Source organism: Drosophila willistoni (genome assembly GCF_018902025.1).
Source record: "Drosophila willistoni isolate 14030-0811.24 chromosome 2R unlocalized genomic scaffold, UCI_dwil_1.1 Seg200, whole genome shotgun sequence".
NCBI classification, from domain to species: Eukaryota; Metazoa; Arthropoda; class Insecta; order Diptera; family Drosophilidae; genus Drosophila; species Drosophila willistoni.
The window spans coordinates 2,584,669-2,604,854 of NW_025814051.1; the positions used below are offsets into that span (position 1 = coordinate 2,584,669).

The 20,186-nt window shown below is 35.6% G+C and overlaps 1 protein-coding gene across 2 annotated transcripts in view; it reads left to right on the forward strand.

The window, feature by feature from the left end:
* The window catches only part of LOC6641771 (hemicentin-1), a 116,712-nt gene that overhangs the window by 49,929 nt on the left and 46,597 nt on the right, over positions 1-20,186 (forward strand). For both annotated transcript variants that reach the window (XM_023175456.2, XM_023175457.2), the window contains exon 2: positions 13,481-13,685. In XM_023175456.2, the coding sequence (XP_023031224.1) occupies positions 13,481-13,685 (205 nt within the window). The remainder of the gene's footprint in view (positions 1-13,480; positions 13,686-20,186) is intronic.

Sequence of the window (20,186 nt, forward strand, 5' to 3'; positions counted from 1 at the left end):
GCCGTTGACCAGACAGAAGCAAAACAGATATGGTATATGGAAAAAGAAGGAGAGAACGAAAGAAGAAACCAAATCCCAAAAGTCTACCCAAATCACTTTTGAAACTATCTGGCGCCTTGGAGCATTTGCTAGCCAAAGGGCAAAAAGAGAGAGTGAAAGAACTGGAGAGAGTAATAGAGAGAGAGAGAAGAATGAGGGAGATTTAGGGTTAAGCATTTCTGACCACATGGAAAAGGTTTCGCACAAGCACACACAAACATAGACACACATATTTATGAGGTCCTTGTGGATTTTCATTGAGATAAGCGTCGGCATTTAGCCTACAGACTTAACCCTTTTTGCGCCGCTTAAAATATTTTTGAATTTTTTTTATTTTATTTTTCATCGACAACAAATTTAATTTGAACGCTTGAGTTATAATGAGCAAAAAGAACACCACAGTTTGACAGTCATTGGCCATGATGTGTATTTACCCCGAAGCTGTGGGGCAATCAATGGACACGGAATGATGATGAGTATAGTTCTTGGCTAGCATTCGTCCTGCTGATCCTTTCTGTTATATTTTTTTTCCGTACTTTTTGTTAACACAAATCAATTGCCTGAGCAAGCCGAGCGTAAACTACGTGCCACGCCACGTTGCGTATACGTAATGAGTTCTCCTTTTGCTCTTAAAGAAGCCAAAAAGAGCAAACAAACCAAACACAAAAAAACAGAAGATATAGAACGAGTAACGAAAATGAAACTTAAAGCAACACAACAGATAAACACGCAGAGCCAAACTAACGAGCTGCAATATGAGGATACAGAGTCTTGGTTGACGGGGAGGGAGGTACTGGGACGATAAGTAAGAGACGCTTTTTCTTCTACGTTTTTTGCTGTAGTCTTTCTGTGTTTTTGTTTTTTTGGAAGAAAAACTGACAACAGCATGAAAAATTGTCACTGGCTGAGAGTTGTATACCACCGCCAAGCATCCTTCTTGCCCCCTTTCCACCCTCATTGCTCAAACCCTTCCTTCCTTGGCACTCAGAGTGAAACCGGAAATGTTGCTTAATAAAAACGGATATACCAATTTAGTTGTGTGCAGCAGCAGCAGCAGGAGAACAACAAACCAACAATAAGAGCAACAGCAGCAGCAAAAACAACAACAATAACGACATTCAGCCAAGGAGCAATGAGTGCCAGAATAAAACAGCAGAAACGGCAATAGCTACGACAACCCACTGTTAGGATAAGCTTAAGAATTCAATGGAGTGGGTTACGAACTAGTTGAAGGTATGGGAAACTGCAAAAGCTCAAATAAACACAAAAATAATAGAAATTCATTTAAAGTTAAACCGAAAGTAAAACAAAGAATGCAACATACAAAAGCAACGGCAAAACTGCGATACTAGGAAAAAAATCAAAAAAAAAAAAAATCTACACCACAAAATGATTAAACTAGGCAAATACCCTGCAAAATATTTAACAAAAAATGAAAGTTGAAGCAATTTATTATAATAAATTAGGTAGTTCTTCTGAATATACTTGTCCCAGATCATTGGCTAGACTTGACCAGAATCAACGCTATTTAAGCTGTTTCTTTATTATTTTCTTCTGGAAAAGCAACTTATAGATAATATTTTCCTAATCTATCATTCTTTAACCCTCTAATTAGAATAAGCAACTTAGTATAAAAACAAAAGAAGGTTGCCTTTAAAATATGTTGATGAAGAAAATCTGTAACATAGGAACTATAACAAAAGCTTTAAAGGTTATAAGATTAAAGAAAATTAAAAGGATGTTGACGATGGAAAATTATTAAGATGATACATACATAATTTACTTTCTTTATACAGGTATTTTGCCAAACAAGAACTCTTTTTGATTCCAATTGATCTAATAGTACTCAAAGAGATAATATTCACAACAACTTGCAAGTCTTAATTAGCGATTTCCTATCTATGACTAATTTTCGTGAGTTCTATACTATTCTCTATACCCTCACCTTAAATCACAGTACAAAACTCATGGAAGAGAAAGAGAAAACGCAAAAAGAAAAACAACAACAAAAAAAAACAAAACTCCAGTTAGCGTTAAAATGCACAGCGCAGTGATCAGGATCAGGAAGGACAATGGGCTGGTTTCAAGTTGGGTTGCTGTGGCATGTTGAACATATTTGCTGAGCTAACTGAGCAGCAAAAGGGGTTAGAGGAAAGTGGGCAGAAGTTCAGACGGATGGATGGATGGACGGACGGGTTTACTGTCGCTGAAGTTTAGCACACAGCTTACAGCTCGAGTGGAGTTTTGTTCGGTTAGTTTTTTTCTTTTATTTGGCCCCTCCCACTTGCGGCTCCTACTCAATAGGAACCACCTCCGACCAAACGAGAGTTTTCTGCTGTTGATGGTGGCCAGGCCGCAATTTTTGTGTTTTAGGTTTTTAAGCTTTTTAGTTTTTTGTTTTTTTTTTTGCCATTTTTTCAGTATATATGTATATTTTTTTTTTGGCTTGCTATGTTTTGCGGCCAATGCAGCTCGTTTACGTTCGAATGCACTTCTGTGTTGCCATGAGAGAAAGGCAAAGGTAGGCAAAGGGTAGGGGTTAGGTCATTGGGGGTTTGTCTAAAACAAATGACCAAAATGACACATGACCAGTTCGAGCTGGGGCCAGGCCAGGCTAAAACCCGGTCAAATGGCCTCCAAAAATGTAGGCCAAAAACTTGAAACGAAACCAATACAAAAACAGAGGCCAACACTGTGCAAAATTAGGCAATACGAAATGAAACTGCAGTGTGCCTTAATGGGGTTTCATCCATAACTCAAAAATTTATCATAATTAGGCATCCTAGGGCACAAAATTGCAGCTTCAATTGACATGGGTTTAAAACGGGTGTTCAGGTTCTCAATGAAACAAAATCGTGCGGAAAAATTGAGTAGAATCGCGGGGTCTATAACCCCATCCAGGAAAACGGAAAAGGAAGTGCGTTTTCTATGCTTAAGAACAAAACTGAACTAATGGTTGGGAAAAAAATGTTGTTTCAAGCTGTGTGCACGAGCGAGTTCAAACGATATTCCTTACCTCTGTTTACCCTGTCTCCCTCTTTTTGTGTATTTCCGCGCATGTTTTGTTTTGTTTTTTTTTTTTTCTCTTTAGGCAAGCTGTCATAAAAATTCGCCATAGGAAAAACATACGCAATGGTTTCTCCGTTGTTTTTGTTGTATTTATTTTTCTTCCTTTTTTTCAAATGAGCACAAACAACAGGAAGAATAAAAGCGACATGCTGAGTTGATATAGGGAAACAGAGGGGCTTTTCCTTTTAAAAGGAGTAAAAGATAAATAATGGCTGACATGATGCTTGCCTCTAAAGCTTTGGTGTTGGCAATAGGCGGCATGGAAAAAAAAGTGGGACGTGGGGGGGATGACAAGGAATTGTATTTTCCACGCTAAGGACATGATTGAGGGCATTGCCATAACCTAGGGTTCTACAGCACATATTACTCAACAGTTTAGATAAAGCCAAAGAAATGGCCAAATTGCCACACAAATACGATGATAGATAGCCAGATGACTCAATTAGTGATGCGATAATGTCTCGTACGTGTGTGTGTGTTTGTGTGTGTGCATGTATTTTGAAGTGGGAGATAAAGTGTTAAGGGAAAAGGATAAGTGAAATTTGACACATCAAACAAAACAGATGTGACTTGGAAAAAATGATGCTAATCAGGCGAATTCAAAGCTAAATTTGGTTAATTTTATTTCCATTAAAGGAAGTGTAAACACATATGTAAATAATCTGATATCTCTAGACTTTATACCAATTTGCATTTAATTTCATGCTTAATATAAACGAATTAGGTTAGTTAAAAGTTCTACTCTTAAGCAAAAGAATTTTCCTTAAAAATGTTAACAACAATTTTCAAAAATGTTTAAATTAATGCATATTTGATCAAATTAAATACGTCTATATCTAATTATCAATTTTTGCTGTAAATTTTATGCTAGTGCAGGAAATTATGTCTAAGAATTTTTTATATAATAGTCTGATCTTAATTTTTCATCAACGTAATAAACCTTTTCGATTTTTAAGTCTGCCTAAATTATTCAATGCTGCAAGTGTTTAAATTAATGAAAAATAAATCAATGAAAAATATTTCAAATCCACTTGAATGTTTTGAAATATTTTAGAAATTTATTTTACAGTCAAATCTAAGTTTAAGTCTGACTTAAAGTCGTCACGAATTGCATAATCAAATGCATGAATTTCGAATCGAAATCGATAATGATTAACCATGCCATTTGGCTTTTGTCAGGGTTAAAATTGGATGCTTATTGGTTGAATTAATGATAAAATGAATTCCCAAATGATATGTTAAACTACAATAATAATTTTATGCCAGTTGATTTGTGCGATATTTAAACTTGAATGCAAAATTTACCACTGTCTATGACTAAACATTAATTTAGCTTAATTTGATAAAAACAATTTGCAGACTGCTGTCGTTTCATTCATGCCATTAAATCGTTTGAATTGTTATAGAAACGTTGATATATAATTTAATTTTGATTGCCTTCACAACTAATTGGTACAAAGGGAAAAGGTAAAATGCTCAATTAGTTACGCTCAATTATCGAATAGAAAATATCTTGGAAAATGTGTAAAATTTACAACGAAACAAAAGGCTTTTTTTTTTTGTTGTTGCGAAATTAAATGTCAAGCACACACACACACAGACTCACACACAGACTCACACACACTTACACACACACAATGGCCCTAATTAAAAACCATAATTTAATTAAGAGGCAGCAGCTGGGCCAGGGGCAATTTGGTTAGGCTCCAACAAGAGAATGGAGAATTTTCAGTGACAGAGCAACTTTAGCCAGAGCTGGACTAAAGCTGCTTCCAGCTTCTGGACCAGCTTTTGTCTGTTTTGACCACCTTTTGCTTTTTCCATTCTGCCCTTTTATCCCCTCTCATTGTCCCGCATTTGTTCATGTTTCTGGTACAATTTTGTCTGAATGTGTTAATGCAGTCATAAATTCTGTGGCAAATGTTGCTGCTGTTGCTGCTGATGATGTTGCTGGTGCTGCTGCTGCTGATGGTGGTGTTGTTGCAGTCATTTGTAGTAGTTGCTGCATGTTTGCCGCAGCAACAACAAAACATGCGAAAGGAATACATATCTAGACATATTTAATTTTCAACAAATTAAGTTTAATGTTTTACAATTTAACCGCATGATTTATGCAGTTGACTATCCTATGGCTTAAATTGCATCAAATTAAACGGCCATAAGTTGGCAACAAAATGAGGGCGGATAAATTTGTCCGCAAAAGTGGATAGCAATCCACTTTAAGTTTGTCAAATTTTCACTTAAAGTACCTGCTAAGTTCATTCCACATTCTCAATATGTGGTCATTAGGCGTGACTTTACCATAGACCTCTTCTCTTTCTGCCTATCTGTCGCCTCACCTTTCGTACGCTCTTGGCCAACTGTGCGTGCCCTATTGAATGCAGCTGAGCCGCAAAAGTCAATTGTATGACTGCGGAAATGAATGAGTTTCTGACATGGATACAGTCAGAGGCGTCCAATACAAGATATTGACTCGAAATAGGCTTAGAAATTGAAGGAACTGCTTATGAAAGTGTTCATGGCCTTCGCACAATGACCTCTTGCTAGAGTTTTTCCAAGATTGTTGCCATTCTCTGTACCCTTTTCACTATGCCCATGGCAAACAACTTGCAAACTACAATGACTTCAAGTCACATTTTCATTCAAAATGCAGTTGCAATTTGCAGTTGATTTTTCATTTCTCATTTTCTTTTCATGTGCCTTCTTCGTCCCCTAGCTAGGATATTTGTTCATTTGTCTCTTTGGCTTTCCTCTCTGCCCACTACCCATTTTGTCTTAATGTTTGCTTTCCTTTGGTCGCTTATAAATCCACTTGCTTGCCAGTCACTCACCCACATTTTCATCCTCACTCCTACCGGATAGATTTCTCTCGGTTTGCTTAGTTTGCTTTAACTGTTTTGTTGGGGCTATGATGGTTTCCGTTTGTCTAAAGCTCCATGCGGCACTTAAGTGAACTTTAAACACTTTTATTAATGGCATATTATGTAATATACGTGCCCAGACCCGCGACTCTCAATGGAGAAGTGCTTGGGTTGGGCTGGGTTTGGTTAAAGAAAATCGGGGGCTGAGAGGAGATCGTGGTGGTGATGGTGGTGGGAGTTTTGTGTGTAGGCCAACTTTTCCCACACATTACTACTAGCTGCAAATGTTTTAATTAAAGTGAAATTGGGTATTCTGAGTGGCACACACAGCCTTTTCTGCACCGCTACCCCTCTTCGCATACTTTACTTTCCGCACTCAACGTATCCGCAATCCCAACTGCTAACATTGCCAACTGCTTAGCCAGATGTTACGCATACGCAGCGTAAAAACTTTTACCCAACCCAACCACCCAAACAGTCGTCATCATAAGCTATACGAATATGAGTTAAAAGTTTCGTTGCCTTTTGAGTATATTAGCTAGGCAAATCATTTTGTGCGAAACTTCAAAAGAACAACTTGAGAAACTAACTAAATATGTTTTAAATATTTGAGATTTTTGTCAACTTAGTTCGTTTTAGTGGCTCAAATTACCAAGGATTGAATAAGTTGTAGCATCGTTCAACAAAAAATATCTTTAAAACATTAATTATCAACGTAAAAATTAAAAATTTAATCGTTTATGTTGAAACATTTCTCTGAATTGTTGCTTTAAGTCAATTCTTGATAAAACAGAAATCTTTCAGTACCATTAAAATATTTCATATTGTCCAAATTATTAAGAAGAAGGTTTGAAATATTCATGAAATGCATCCATTATCTTCTAAATGTCTTGGTTTCTGGTTTAACTCAATTTCGATTTTCTCATTTTGGTAGAGAGTATTTCTTGGTCAATTATTTGTTAAGTGATTGCTTTCACTTTGCCATAATTGCTCTTCTAGGGCTAAAACCCTTTTGCCAAGTCATCATCATTCCAGATTTGCAGATCCTCACATACATATACATGTACATGTGTATATGCATATCTCCTTCAACGTACTCTTTTCTGTGTGTGTGGCAGTGTGTCTGTGTGCGTGTGTTGGCTAAGCAAATACTTTTTGCTCCACACTCGGTCTCATATTACGTATACGCAACGTTTGCAGTTAATTTGCAAAATGTTTCACATACTGGCTTTTTAATGAGTTGTCTCATTGGTTGGGACTTAAAATCTACAATTCCTGCTACCAAACACGCATTCTCCCACCACCCAGCAGTACCAGTCCCTCTTGAAAGGCATTTGTGCCTGCTATGGCATTACTGTGACAACTTTACTATTAAATTCCAGGATAGGATTTCCAAAGCTTTTGTTTACCATTCAATTGGCAAGACAACTCTTCTCGATTGCTGATACCTGCCTTCTTCTTCCTCCTATTCGCTGTCTTGTCTGTCTGTTCTCGGGCTCGCTTATTATACCTTAGATGAGGCTATTGTATGTCAATCTTTAGTTTGTTGATTGTGCCTCTTGCACTGGCTGCAATCATAGTATAAATTAGAGAATAGACACCATTCCACAAATGTCTTCGTAAGGAAGTCGCCCAAGCTCTTTGTTCATGTCTTCAATACATTACTAAGAAAAAGATACCTATATTTATGTATGTACATAGGGATGGAGAATCATATAGTAAGTCGATAGTTGCCGGAATTGCTATAAATAAAAATTGCTTAGACTTAGAGGAAAAAAAGGAGGGGAGAATTTCGCACATTTCAGAGGTTAAAAAGTAATATATTTTTAGAGCAACAAAGCAAAGGGAGGCGAGACTACATACAATATTATATCTACAACAACCGCTACAACAAATACAAGAGCTACAACAATAACAATAGCTGCCGGGTTGTTAAGAGCAGAAATTCGCATTAAGCTGAAAGAAAAGCAAAATAAAGGCCGGAACGTTGGGGGAGAGTGGGAAAATGGTTGTCTCAACAAGGGCAAGCCACAAGTAAACGAGCCAAGAGCAGCTTGTTTTAAGTGTAATACAAACATACACACACACTCACACATGCCTAGATGATCACACACACTGTACATTAGTTGCATTGCTGTCTCATCCTGTTTTCTTCTGTTCTTGCTGTTGTTTTCTGTTTCCTTGTTTGTCGGCGTTGTAGCATGAAATCTTTTTAAAAAATATTACACGCACACACACATACATACTGCCAATCCCACACACACACACACACACCCACACACGAACATGCATCAGCTACATACATCTACTACTATATAACAACAATGCCAAAATGCCATAATTCTTGTCGACGCACAAAAGTATGCTACACTTTATATGAAATAAATAATTACAAACAAGTCAAGCAGACAACCAGAAACATATCCAAGAGAACGTGAAAGCTAAACAGATATGGCCAGCATGGGCGTAGCCATAAACAACTACCATAGATGGAGGCTCTAGTCACTTGTTTAAAATCAATGATAACAAACAAGAACAGGTAGTAAAAATTAACTTATCAAAAAAACACAGAATTAATTACTGTAGGAAGACTCAGGACTTTTATGAATCCTTTTTGGAAACGAGTCATTTAGCACAAAAGAATTTCACTAGTTCAATGAACATGGATATTTTTATGCTACAAGGAAAGGATATTCCTACGTCCCTGTAAAAATGCAAAAGGTTAGAAAAGATTATAGGAAGGCGGCCAGGAAGTAAATGTTGACGCCGACAACAGTCAAAATGCATATATATTATGGCTGTTTTTATACTCTTACTTGCGGTCAATTGCATCAAATGACTTTTCATTTGGGAGTAACAACTATATTGACCAAGTAACATTCTTCTACGTTTGCAAATTTGAATTGATTTAACTTAGATAATCTTAATCTCATTATAATTTTCGAAATAGACAATCTTTTTAAAGATTTCAATACTTTTTCATCTTGAAAATATTGTTACTGAAAATCAAGAAAATAATGAATTTGTTTATATGTATTTACTATTATGGTAATGAATTGTAATGTCATTCATTAAAGCCAAGAGATAAAACTGAAATAGGTGCTTGAAAAATATTCTTTTTACCTTTCTACTTAAAATTGATCTACTCTTTTTTATATGTGTTAACTTGCTCAAGTGTATCTTATATTCGTTGGATGCATTTTCATTCATTTTATTTTTCTCTATTTTTGTTTTGATTCCATTTGTATTTATGAAGACGTCGTCGACCCCAAAACAACTTCTCTCACACACACACACACACACACACGCGAAATGACGACGACAATCGCAAAAATAAGTACAGACAAAAAATATACCAACAACATTGAAAAGGGACGAAAAAAAAAGAAACGACAAAGTGCAGTAGGAACAAAAAAGAGGAAAAACAACAACAACTTTTGTATTTTCTGTTTTGTATGTGTTTTTCGGTTTTGGTTGCATTTGCCCAGACTTGACTTTTGCTTGGCATCTTTGGCCTAGGCAAATGAACCAAAACGTAAACCAAACTTCTACTCAACACCACCCCGACTCGGCATACACTTTGGCCTCTCTCCTCTCCCTGGCTCAATCCATCTGTGCACTCATTCAAGTGCTAGTGAGCTGTGTGCTTTTGCATTTATGAATGTTTAAGCATTTTGAGTTGACAGACGAAGCCCCAAGTCAGAGTCAGACTCTGAGTTGGAGTTGTAGTCGTCATCAGAGTTGAAGAGAAAAGTCAGAGAGGAAACAATTGAAAAATTCATAAAGCCAAAAATAAAACTTTATTTAAGTGCGAGTGCGTGGGTGTTCTGTGTGTGTATGTTAACTCTTGGCTAATTATTACAAAATACTCGTAAGTACACACAAAGAGAGCAAACATTCACATTACACCGACTGCAAAACTGTAATATAAACCAAAAGTTTACTCTAAAGGAAATTAATAGTAGATTTTTATGATTATTGTGTTATACAAGATCTCCCATTATAGCCGATGAATCGATAGGTATTAGGTTAGCTTTATATACCCTTCTTGGTGAATACACAAAAAATTTCTCTATGTGTTTATGCAAACAACGTTAATTTACATTTAAAAATTCATTACAAAAAAAAAAAAAAAGAAAATCAGTTTCAGTTATATGTCTGTGGTACATGCATAACTAACTAAATACAAAGTTCTCCGTAAGCACAAATATTATTATGCAATTCATTCATTCATTCGCCAAGGGCCACTGAGAGGGCCAAGAGCCACTCATTCATAATTACTTTTATATGGAAATCGGTGGTCAGCAGCGATAAATATACATACATATATATATATATATATATGTATATACATACATAAGTGCAGAGTTTTATTTTCTGTATTCTGCGTTTTGTAGCAAGGTACAGATTTTTTTTACCCTTCTCTTTTAACTGATTACACATAGTTTTATTTATTTATTTTTTTTTTTGTGTGCGAGTGTTTTTGCTCCATTCTTTTTTATAATTTATATTTTAGTAGGAATACTACTTGTACACGATCTTTAAAATTCCTTCAAGATATAGTTTATTATAGCAGAAACATGGCAGATTCTAAATGCATTTATTGGCTTCAAATAAATTTCAAAGAGTTTTTAACTTTCAATTCAATTTCAGTTTCATGATTGGCGACAAACGACAGCTTAAAATCATTTATCATTTAATTAACTTGAAATTCGACATTTGGGAAATGATGCTTATAAAATAACATTTATCTTATATATGAGAACAAGTCCCTGAAGTCTTTTGCAAAATATTTCACTTACTGAAATAAGTGAAATACTTTCAGGTTTCAGAGAATATTCAGGCGAAAATGCTATTAAAATACAATACAAAAGTGATTATAAAAAACTTGTGACTGTTTCTTTTGGATTGAGTACTTCATATTTGTAATAACTCGATTTGGGTAAATAAAAAAATTTAATCAGTTTTCTGGTTACCCACATATATCAAGTTTTTCTTCCTTTTTTTCCACAATTTTCATATACGGATAAACAACTGTTAATTACAATAACAGTATTACAATGTTAGCGAAAGAGAAAGAGGTAGGACGGCAGAAAGGGATAGAGTGACCGGAGCCGGAGTTGGATGCTAAATAAATGGACGAATTGAATATGCAGCTTTCACGTAAATTGAGCTGTTTGTTTTATACGCCACAGCGAAAATCTCAACGCAATATCCAAATGCATATAGAGTTTTATACTTTTTTACTGAATATAAAACTGAGCGGAACAATGAAGAGCTAGTAAAAATATATATATGCACACACAAATATATATACATATCTAGGATATTTCTACATATATTGTACAAAAAACAGATTTGCGCAAACAACAAGAGTAGAGAAAATGAAAGCAAAAGAGAGCTAGGATAAAATAAAATGTGTAAAAAAAAACAGACACACACACACACACACACACGGCAGACAAATTAAAACTAAGCGCTGCATGTGCAAACAACCTTCCTCCTTACCCTGTTCCCATCTCCTGTTCACTCCCTTCCTCTCTAGTCCCCTATGGCAAGCACTCGACCCAATGGCGACCACTCGACCATTTGCTCCATTTAGTTGTAGACTCATATACGGACCAGAACATACTTATATGTATGTACATATACATAGTTGCAGTTGGACTTGGCAACTAAACTGCGTCGAGAGTTTTATTTACCCAATGCTGCTCAAACTGTAAAGTGACCACAGCAACAGCCGCGGCAGCAGCAGCAGTAACAGAATCCAAGTGTTTATTTCATTTTGTTAAAATAACTTATAACATTCCGTTATGCAATTTCTCGTAGATAACAACCATGGAATTTGGAGAATATATATTATTGACAGTATTAAAAGTAACTTAACCGTATAAGTACTACCAAAATCAGAAATAAGTTAATAGGTAGTTTCTGCAGGACTAAAAGACAAGGCTTGATCTTCATATTTTTAAGTGAATCTACTTTAGTTCATGCTAACCCTATTCCTCATTCAATTGTTTGCGTGATACTAGACCATGCATCAACTTATTTCCACTCCCTTGTCCAACAAATTCCATAGACAGTATCCCACTAGCGGCACCAAGCTACTGCCCTGTACACGCAAAAGTATACATGTTTTTGTTGTAGGACAGTATCCCAACAAAGTTCTTATTGTATGAACTATAACCTCTTTGTGGACACCTACTAAACAGGATGAATTTATAGACCACCTATGGCTAAGCCAATTGCAATGCAATGCAACAGAACCAAGCCCAAAAGGGGTACACTCTCCTTTAGTTGTTAGATTGTAATTAGTTCAAAGGTTTAATCCAATGAACAGTCCAAATGACTTAAAAATAGAAAGCAGCCGATTCTATATGAGGTAAATGTAATTTTATATTAGTCCAAATTCGTTTACCAAATTACTTGTCAAATGTTTAAACATCATGCATAATTTCAAGTAGTTTTAATGTTTAAAGAATCTATGTAAGATCTTCAATAATCTCACTTGTCTCTATTCTTCTAATTTGCAATAAATTTGTGTACGTTTTATATTTAATTTTACTTCTGTTTGTATAAACTTTTATCATATTAATGAATCCTAAAAATATTTTAATGAACTGAATGTGAAATTTATACCCATAAAAAAATTACCAAAATATTTTACTGAAAATTATTTCTTCGGCTAGGTTCTTTAAAATCATCATTGTCTCAATCAGTTACAATATATCAAACTTTCTATTAGTACCTTGGACATTATATAATATTCTTTGATATCTTCAAGTTATCCCCTACAAGGGCTTAATAGGACTAACTAAGAATGACTTCTTAATGTAAAGTATTTCTAAAATAAGGATGTTCAATGTAGTTTCAGTTTTCATTAAATTGTGGTGATGTATTAAATTGATTAAAAGATTTTCTGCCAATTTCTGTAATCGTAAATTCCAAATTAATACAATTTCTAGTTTGTTTCTTTTCACATAAGTTTTTTTTTCTAGAAAACTCTTCTTTAACAATTCAATCAAAATTTGGACTATCATTCCCATTCATCATTCATTGTTTTAAACAAATTTGTTTTCAATTGTATGAATTTTTGTTTTTTGGAACCACCCTTTTAGATCAATTTACCAATTTCTGTAAAGCTTTCTGCTGCTGTTGCTACTGTATGGCATGTGCATTATTCATTTTGTGGTTTAGATTTACAATTTTCTACGAATTTCGCAATGCAATATTTCTCTGACTCTCTCTCTTTCTCTCTCTCTGTTTTTATATTGATACTGCTAGTACGATTGTTGTTGTTGTTGCTTTTGTCTTGTTACAACATTTCGCGTGTATTTATTGATTTTTGCGTTATATCAAATAAATCAAATCAGTTTACAGTTGAGGCAGCTAACTGGATTTTGACATAACATTCGCTTTAATTAAATATTCTGTACGATGGAATTGGTAACAAATGTTTGAATTGCATCTCAATTTCAATTGGTTTTCCGTTTCTTGTTCTTCTATTGTAGGTCCGGTGATCCTGGGATTGTTAAGCGTAATTCAGGCCGATGATTCACTGGACACACGTGAGGGCGTTGATCTGGTGCTCAAATGTCGTTTCACCGAGCATTATGATTCAAGTGACTTCACCTTCTATTGGGCCCGCTGGACCTGTTGTCCCACATTGTTCGAGAATGTGGCCATTGGCGATGTGCAGCTTAACTCGAATTATCGGTAAGTGTTTTGCCTCTGTTCCTGCTTCAGCTCTTTGCTTGTGCTCTCGTTTTCATCCTTATTGTCCTTGTCGTTGTCATTGTCCTTGTTTGAAATGAAAGCAATGGGCCGATAAATCACAGTTGGCCTCATAAATTCAACACTGATGGCTGTCAATAAGTACCAGGCGACAGGCTGTGGGGTCGAGTGGGAGGCGGATAGGCGTGACTGCACATTTATTTAATTGCCTGCATGACATCGACACTCAGTGAAGAAGGAGTCGAGGAGACTGTTCAGTAGGTGAAGCTCTTGGCCCGAAGCCATCGCGCTGGATTGTGTTCTCGCCGTTTATTGATAAAAGATGAAAGATGCGAAAGTCGATGGGCGATGTGCGATGTGCGATGCGATGCGATTCGATGCCGTTCAACTGTTAAATTTATTAAAATTGCCAACGACAACAAGGACGTCAGGACTTTAGGACTTTTCGACGTCCGACGTCATCGATGGCTTGTACATCATTAAATGTTCATCTGGCAGGCGATAATTCATTCTCGCTAAGAGAAAGAGCAATACGCAGAAATGTAGAAGAGAGGCTAAAGGACTCGCCAGGCAAAGTGGAGAAGGGCGACTGGCAATGTAAACAAGACGCTGCTTCAAACGTGGCAGAGCCATCAAGACCAGCTGCCAGCCAGAGCAGTAGAAATTACTTTTATGCTCATCATCATCATAGACAATGGGCCAAATTGACAGTCCTTAAAAGCTATCAGATTCCGTAGAATTTTACAAATATTTTCCAGGAATTGCTAGAAATGTAAAGGAATTAATTTTTACCTGTTAGATTTTATTTAAAGGAACTTGGCTCGAAATAACAATGCCCTTTGAGTAACTAGTCAAACATTAACTTGGTCGATTTCCTATGTAAAACACACTTTATATATAAATTACAATTCAATTACATTTATTACTTTGATTAATCGTAATTTTTCATAAATTTTCTTTGTACAATTTTTTCCACTGTCCTACATTGCGTATACGTAACTTCATTAAAGCTTTCACTCTGTGCCTTTAAATTTATATCAAGCAAATGTGTTGAATATTGCCAGTCCAAGCCAAGCCCAGCCCAGCCGGCATATATTTATTTATTAATCATAATAATCATTTTGCAAAAACATTTTGAGCGTGAACAACACAACAAGAGAAGTACAAAGAGAGACAGAGGCAGATATAGAAAGAACGAGACAGAGCGAGAGAAAATAAAAAACCATATTCAATGCGGCGTATGCTGCAAATCGTTTGGAAAATTTCAGAACAGAACATTCAAAATACATTACTGAGGGAAATGAGATGAGACGAGAATGCGAGAGAGAGACAGAGACAAAGAGGAATTGAGGGCAAAAATACGCTTACCACAAACCAAAAGACAACAAGCATAATAAATACATGATATATGTTCCTTTATGCTGAGTAACAAAAAAGAAAAAAAATGTATAAAAAATAGGCAAGAAAAAATAATAACAAAATGGAATAAAAATTATTACAAAATTTTGCTAATCGCGCGTTAAACAATTTGCTTGATTTATGCAGTGCAAAGAGCTTTAGGCGCGTTGAAGTAAACTTTCGAAGTTTGCAGACAAAAATTTAATAAAAAATTTAGGAATGTAGATAAACTAAACTTAGAATGTTCTCTATAATTCAGACTGAGAATTAGTATTAAGAGATATTTGATTACTGCAAATTTCATTAGAAAGTCAATAAATCCACAATTCATCAAATGGATTCACTAGAGATTCACTATCTGGACAGCTGGGCGTATACTTAACAAAAGAGCATTAAAATTTCACGTGAGATGAAACTAATTCATTGACTGTAATGAATATATGTAAACGTTTTACCTATTAATAATAATTTTACATCGTGTTTTTACATTAGTTAAAGTCTATACGAGATATAAATTCTTTCTAAAATAAAGTACAGTATAAAGAGTAGTGAAAGTAGTGTGATTGATTAACTAACACACTTGCCTACACGGTGTTTTACTTTGGAAGTTTTTTTTTTGTTGAACTTTGTATTTTCTGAATAGTCATTATATTTCATGGGCTTATATTCTTCAAAGGTATTATTGATTTCGTAAGAAAGACACACATTCAAAAATATGTGTGACTTATGGATATAATTCCTAAATTTTAACATTTACAATGCAGTTCAATTCCAAATCATAGCCTTGTTAAAATTTTCAACAAAGACTGAAGAACATCAGGAATGACTGTGGGCACTGCAGACTTTTCTTAAAAAACAAAAAAACTCCTCTGATGATAGAAGTATAAAAACCAGCCATTAAGCGAGAATCGAACAAAATAAAGAACTCGCCTCTTGTTAACAGCAAAGAAACACAATAGAAGTTTTGCAGACGAAATCTTTAACAAAAAAGAACAAGAAAAAACAAGAAAAACTAAAAAACAAGAGAAACGGCAAATGTTTTCCATTGACACCCAAAGAACCAAAAATAAAAAACAAAACAAAAGGCTAATTGGCATGTTAGACAAAAGGCTTTCTGCGTCTTTTTTCATGGCTTTTAATGGAGACTGGTCTGAAGCATTTAGGGTAGGCAGTTCCCTTAACTTGCTTGTTGTATTTTTTTTTTTATTGTTCCATCAAAAGATAAATTGTTTTTTAAATGAATTCAATAAAGCATGAAAAAAAGGCGTAGCCAAGCGAGAATAGAATTGAGAAAAAAATTTTGAAAGGGGGAAAACATAAAGGAAGCCCACAAAGGCAACAACACAAATATACAAAACATCCATTCAGTTATATATATATATATATCTGTATATTCAGTTATAGCTTATTTGCATTTCAATTTGCATAAGTGTAGCCATACACAAATATTTTACATATATTTCTATATAAAGCTGATAGATGTGATCCACCCACATGTCGCGACATTCATATGGAGGCGTGGCAACACGTGTTATCCGACAAAACAAAAAACACAACAACAACAGCAACAGCCCAAAGTCAGACCTATATATTTTGATGTATGTCTGTTGGCAAGGTAAAGGTTAAATGTTGACCCGCATAAAAGAGAGACGCACGAGAGTCAAACAAGACAGAAACAATGGTGCGGGGAGTGATGGGACTTTCCACTGATAACATCCAACGTTTGCATAAATAGTATAAAGCAAAAAGAACACAATACCAAAAAAAAAGAAAAAAATTATTGCCACACATCCATCACAAAATGCCAAATGTGTCAGCTTGACTTGGCAACAGACATTGACGACAGCAGGAACAGCACTACTAACAAACAGGAGCGGTTTCTATGCCTCTCGGCTTCTCATGGAATGAAGTCAGAAACCTCTTCTACAAAGGTTTTGTTCCAAATGTTTTCCATTTTAAATAAGAAGTCCTTAGGATCGAATATTTAAACGGTCTTTGAATATTTAAGGTTATTTAAAGTGAGCAGGAATCTTTTTGATCCCTATCACTTGTTCTTACCGCATTCAGTCATAGACCGTTCCTGAAAGTAGTTTCTAAAATAGAACATTATGATAAATATAACCAAATATTGTATATGGAGCATCAAGATTGAAAGCGAAGCGAAATGAAAAAGTCAATACCATTGAAGACATTTCCTCTTCTTGTCTTTTTTCTTTTGGTCTATCTCGACTTTCCCCATTGAATTTTTCTCTCTGTGGGCAAACTGTTTGATTATGTATTTTTTTTTTGTTTCTTTTTCTCTTTGCCTTTTTGTTTTTACCACAACAAAAGATGAGTGTGGCTTGCTTATTTATTTTCTTCTTGCTAGCAAATCAAAATTAAAAATCGATAGACAACATGAGTTTCGTATTAAATTTTCTTTTAATACAATTGAAAATGCCTTCCGCAGGCGTCGCTGATGCTCATATTGATGCTGAGTTTCCTTCTTCGATTTTTTTTTTCATTCGCTCTCTGATTTCCCTCTCTCTTTCCCTCTATCTGTTCAATGAAGAGCAAATTTTGTTGATTGTTTGACCCCGCTGCCTTTCACTTCCTCCATCTGATTTCTTTTCAATATTTGTGGCACTTAAACAACAACATGAAAAAATGCCAATATCATCATCATTTCGGAGAACAGAATGACACAGGGGAGGGGGTCAGGGGAGGCAAGGCAATAAAATGGTTATCCATCAATCTTTTAAGTGGAAAATGTTTCCATTCCAAAACTAATCTTTGGATGATGGAATATAGTAATTTTGTTAGCAAAATTGGCAACTCGTTTGTTGCCACATTGAAATCATTTAATTGCCTTAAACATTATATGGCCTGGCCAACACTGACTTAAGCGATTTGCAATCGGCCAAAGGGCAGGCCAGTGTTTCATGGGTATCCCAACATGGGGATGGGACTGAGCGGTAAGGCTTAGTGTTCTGCCATGTGGCGCATTGTTGCTATGATTGTTCCTGCCGCCGCTGGTGAATTGTTTTTGTTGGTTCTGCTGTTGTCGTCGCGTAAATTAATTTCACTGGCTAAGCGTAATTTAAAGTTAGCTTAAGCCTCCAGACATACGTAAACCCACATACCACAACTATAAACGCACATATACATACATATGCATGTAGGCAGGACACCACAACAACATGGGCAATGTGAACCTCATCCTTTGGGTTTTGGTTCTTCGGCTGGTTCGTGCCTGTTTGGCTACCCGCGTTCTGACCTTCTCTATGCAAATACGCATGCAATAACAATTGCTGGAGGTAGTCAAAGAACGGTCGGCGGAGAGGGGTAGGGGGCAGCGTTTCATATGAAGTTCATAAAGCTTTTGCCAGGCATCGAGTCAAACCGCAGGAGGCAGGCGTTATGAAGAACAGGAACAGCAGCAGCAGCAGCCGCTAGAGAAACCAACCATAGCCAAAGCCCACACCGGAAGTTGTCCGCTGTACGAAGTGCGACTTGTCAACGTGTACTTCCGGCCGCCATTCTTTGCCGCAACAGCCCCCGAGAGCAAAAGACCCAAGTCGAATGCGTGAGAGTAAATGAGAAAGAGAGAGGAGAAGACAGAGACAGAGAAAACCCAGAAGCCACGGTTTGCGAACACACAGGAAGCAAGTGCCTCGGCCGCCTCCGTTTCTCCGACAAACTTTATGAATAATTCAGCTGAAAATTTTTTTTTTACTCTAACATACTCTAGGTAAGAATAGGTTCTTACAACCTATCACAGAGTTTAGACCAATAATACAGATAGTAATATAATGATATTTGCAGTTATTATTATTTTAAATTATTTTTTGAAATATTGTAAGGAGCTTTTGTAAATGTTTATAAATTCTTTTAAAAATTTTGAAGTTGAATTCTTATTCTATTAATATTTTTACTTTTAAGAAACAACCATTGTTTTGTTTGTTTGTATATTTGTACCCGTTTGTAAACACTTCTAAAAATATAGACATTTAATTCTTATTCTATTCACTAAAGAAAAAACAAATTAGGTTTTAAAAATGGAATTAGTTCTTAGGAACTTTTTAAGTTATTAACCGTCTTAATACTTTTGTAGTAACCAAGTTCTTAATTTAAATTCAGCATCAGCACAAAGTTTTGATTAAAATATATTGTGCTATCTGGTGCTAGTTAATTAAATCGCGGTCCTTTTAAAAACTTGTCTAATAATATAATACAAATATTTGTCTATTTAACTTAAAACAAATATTTAACTTTTCTATTACGAAACAGAAAAAAAGGAAACGATAATTAAAATTTGTTCGCATTACTTTTTGACGGTTCTGATTTTATTTTTCAACTATAACGAATTAAAAATATATCAAAAAATATATACCCAATGGATAAAGTCTTAGGAATATGTATCCCGTTATCACTAGTTCCAACTTGTTTAACGAATTGATTTGCGTATAAGTTAACCAATTATTGAAGGTAATAAAATTAAATGAATTTTATTTTTAAATTTTTTTTTACCTTTTTATATGTTATATTTAATATCAAAGGGTATCAAATTGTGTGTTATGCCCCATATTATTTGATTTTGTTGCATGTTTGCGGTTGTGTCTAATGTGCATTTGTCGCGGAATTGCATTTTGGAAAGTTGCTTAGGTGGTAAGAGGCAAGTTGAGGGGCAGGTGGCCCTCGCATCATCCCTGGCAACGTTTGCTAAAGTTGATGTTGTTAAATTTGTTGTTGATTTGCCGCATTGTTGTTATTGTTTTGCAAGTCGTTGACAATGTTGCTGCCGGCAGCAGCAACAACAGCAACAGCAGCATCATCATCCTTGTTGCTGCTGCTGTACGTTTTGGTATGTTTCAACGTAAGTGATTTGGAAACACCTGCTTAACATGTTGCAAGGTAGTCACGAGACGCCATCCTCTTGCTTTCACTTCTTCTCTCTTTCCTGCCTGTCGCTCTTACTCTTCTATCTTTTGTGTCGACATTTATTAAGCTGGTTGCTCTTGTTGTTGTTGTTGTTGTTGCTGCTGTTTTGTGGTTGCCATAACACAGTTTAGCTAAGTTGAAGGAGCAGCAGCCAGGTGGTTGGTT